Here is a 2,937-nt window from a genome sequence, read left to right as displayed (position 1 = left end):
AGTGTATGCATGCGCACGTGTTTTTTATTGATTTGATTTTTTGGTGTCCCTTCTCCACAAGGAATGGTTGTTGTATTTGGTTTGAAAAGTACATAAAAAGAATTAATCCATTGGGTCAGCCGCCTCCACTTTATTTTATTTTGTTTTTATTTTATTTTTCCTTTTTTTCTATACAAATTTACTCTTTCCAGTTTTATGCACAAAAGTCTCATATTTTATAATTATGCATAATACATCTGAAATAAAATAATATAATTTTGTTTCTACAATATTATTGTGGTACATTGACTGTTAATTTATTAATATAATTATTTCTCATTTTAAATAATAATTATTCTTTTAAAAAATCAAATAATATTTTATAAGTAAATATATAATTAAATGTTAAATGAACAAAAATTTAGTCTGTGGCCATTAAATAAACACCTCCATTGTAAAGTATGAAATGTAATATATATATACAAAAAAAAAAAGAATATTTAAAAATGTTTAAAGAAATTGAGACAGTAATTTAAATTAAATTTCCGTGTTGCTTAATAGGAAACCCGACAAGAAATTTCATGTGGCATTCAAATAATGGGATTCAATGTCAAAAATAAATAAATAATAGAATAGAACAGGAAAAAAAAAATTAAAATTATATGTTATGTTCGATGCATCATGGAAAATTTGCAAAAGTTTTTTAGAATATATGGACGTAATTTCCACGTGAAGAAAAAAAAAAGAATCAAAATCCTTAATAAATTTTCCAAGTAGTTCACTGATAGTTGTTTTTTTCGTGTAGAATTTAATTCACTAAAACATCGTTATAACATCTATTACAAATGTAAGAGACTTAAATTCTTTTTCTCACCTGTCGGTAGAACGTAAAAGAATACTATTATATTCATTATTGACTAGTCATTCTTCAAAAAGAAAAAGAAAGAAGAGATCGTTCATTCCCCGTCGTCAAATATATACTGTAGACTAAAATATTTAAATACTAAAATATAATAAAGATGCTAAATAATTTTTATTTAGTAGGCAATAAAATGCTTATTATAGCTTTTAAAAGTTTTAGCTCATAATTTAAAATACATAGTAAAAGTTCCGAGGTGTTTTTTTTTTTAATTTAAAACTATTTTTAAATTCACTATTTTTTTAAACAAATTACGAAGTTAATATTTTTGATTTATTAAATTAGTAATTTTTAAAGATAACAATAAAGACTATTATCATTATTTGTTTTAAAAGTTAAAATTCAGCTTTTATTTAACAGATATTGTTAATTAAAATGCCCTAAAATGGATTATTAGACTTGTAATGACTAAATTGACTGAAATTGTTAATTTATCGAAATAATTAACTAAAAATTTTGACAACTCTGCAAATGAATGTACAGTGAAGCTAGGGCACTCTTCCCCCTTCACTTCGCGACGAAGACGACCAGCCATTTGAAGCTGCCATTGCGAGATTAGTGCCTTGATTTTCTCTTATGATTCTTCTTCTTCTTTCTTTTTCCAATCATGAACTAGATTCCACAATCTCGACCTTCCATTTGATTCTTTCTAATCTTTCAGCACAATCAGGCAGCCGCGCCGTACCTGAGTTTCGTGAGTTTTGTTTCTATCTCGCTTTCTAGATCTATTTATATCACGGCTGCTATTTTGTAGTTTGCACGATGTTTTCTCTACTTACTACTGGTTCTGTGTTAGTTTCTTACATTTCATTCAATCGCATGTACGTTTTTGGTTCTTATCTTGCTGTAGGATAATGGATATTGTATCTCCCCTTTTCTTCCCCTTGGAAATCTGTGAAGGTTCAATAATGAATGTGATGATCCTTGCTCTGATAATACGGCCAAGTTGCTACATTAATGCCAACCCACTTCATTATTGCGTTGTCCTTTTCCCAATCCTCCGATGTCTTCTATTTCTGTCTGTCCATATTTTCTACAAAAAGTAGTTGACTAAACCTGTCTAAATGAGTTTGGCTTTCCTTCTGGATGATTACCTCGCTAAAATGTAAAGAATAAAATCCTTGATATTAGAGGGAGCTATTGGTGAGATTGAAGGAACTCATAAGTGCCAGCCTGACTCCTTGTATATTAACAGTGAATGATTAAACAGTCTATCTTATATCAGCCCTGCAAGCTACATATCCCTTTCGATCGAGCAGCATGCTCGGCTATTATTCTGTAATCTGTCAGAACATGGAATTTCGCGGGGTAACTGAATCCTACGGAAGAGTTGTATTTTTTTTTAAGATCTCGCAGTTCCTAGTGATCTTCGAAAGAGTTGCAGGGAGGGTCCACTGTTACATATCGTGTCACTGAAAGGATTTGATGGAGAAAACTTCTGAGGTTTCAAGCCTCTAGTGTCTAATTTTACGATTTGAATGGCAGTCATTGGGCCCATGCAGCACTCAATTGAACGTAAATAAGTGTGTTTTCACTTTATTACCTCTTCCATTTAGATGGAAAATGAAAATTGGGAAGAAAAAAAAAGAAAGAAAGAAAGAAGAAGAAGCAAGAATGTTTTATTTTTTGGTACTTGACAAGGATGAAAATAAAATGAACTAAATCAAACAACTGACTGGGGGATGGAGGGAGAGAATGTGTATGGATACTTGATGGATATATTATATTTGGTAGAAACAGGAAGAAGAAAACGAAACTTTAGAAAGAATTGCATGACGATGTAGGAACAAAATCCAGTAGCCCTAGATGTTGCAGAAGTGAAACAGAGTTTTCTTTTTTTTTTTTTTCTTTTTTTTTTTTGTTACTTATAATTTCTATCATCTTTATTAATATATGTTGGGGGTGCTTCTTATAATCACCCATTTTGTGGCATTGGAGATGTCCTTTTAGCCTGCTCCTTGTAACGTTGGATTCTAACTAGTTATTTTGTTTCTTACATGTGTCTGTTCTTATAAAAAAAAAAAAAAAAAAAAAAAAAA

The 2,937-nt window shown here is 30.1% G+C and overlaps 1 protein-coding gene across 3 annotated transcripts in view; it reads left to right on the top strand.

The window, feature by feature from the left end:
• The first annotated feature begins 1,341 nt into the window (after nt 1-1,341).
• The window catches only part of LOC111445406 (alkylated DNA repair protein alkB homolog 8-like), a 4,346-nt gene continuing 2,750 nt past the window's right edge, over nt 1,342-2,937 (top strand). For all 3 annotated transcript variants that reach the window (XM_023083755.1, XM_023083756.1, XM_023083753.1), the window contains exon 1: nt 1,342-1,592. Coding sequence is in view for 2 of the 3 variants with exons in the window: in XM_023083756.1 (XP_022939524.1) it covers nt 1,475-1,592 (118 nt within the window). In the remaining variant the exon portion in view is untranslated. The remainder of the gene's footprint in view (nt 1,593-2,937) is intronic.

The sequence above is a fragment of the Cucurbita moschata genome, unplaced genomic scaffold, assembly GCF_002738365.1.
Source record: "Cucurbita moschata cultivar Rifu unplaced genomic scaffold, Cmos_1.0 Cmo_Scf00007, whole genome shotgun sequence".
NCBI lineage: Eukaryota > Viridiplantae > Streptophyta > Magnoliopsida > Cucurbitales > Cucurbitaceae > Cucurbita > Cucurbita moschata.
Note: the sequence above shows the minus strand (reverse complement) of the source record. Positions and strands in the feature narration are given on the sequence as shown.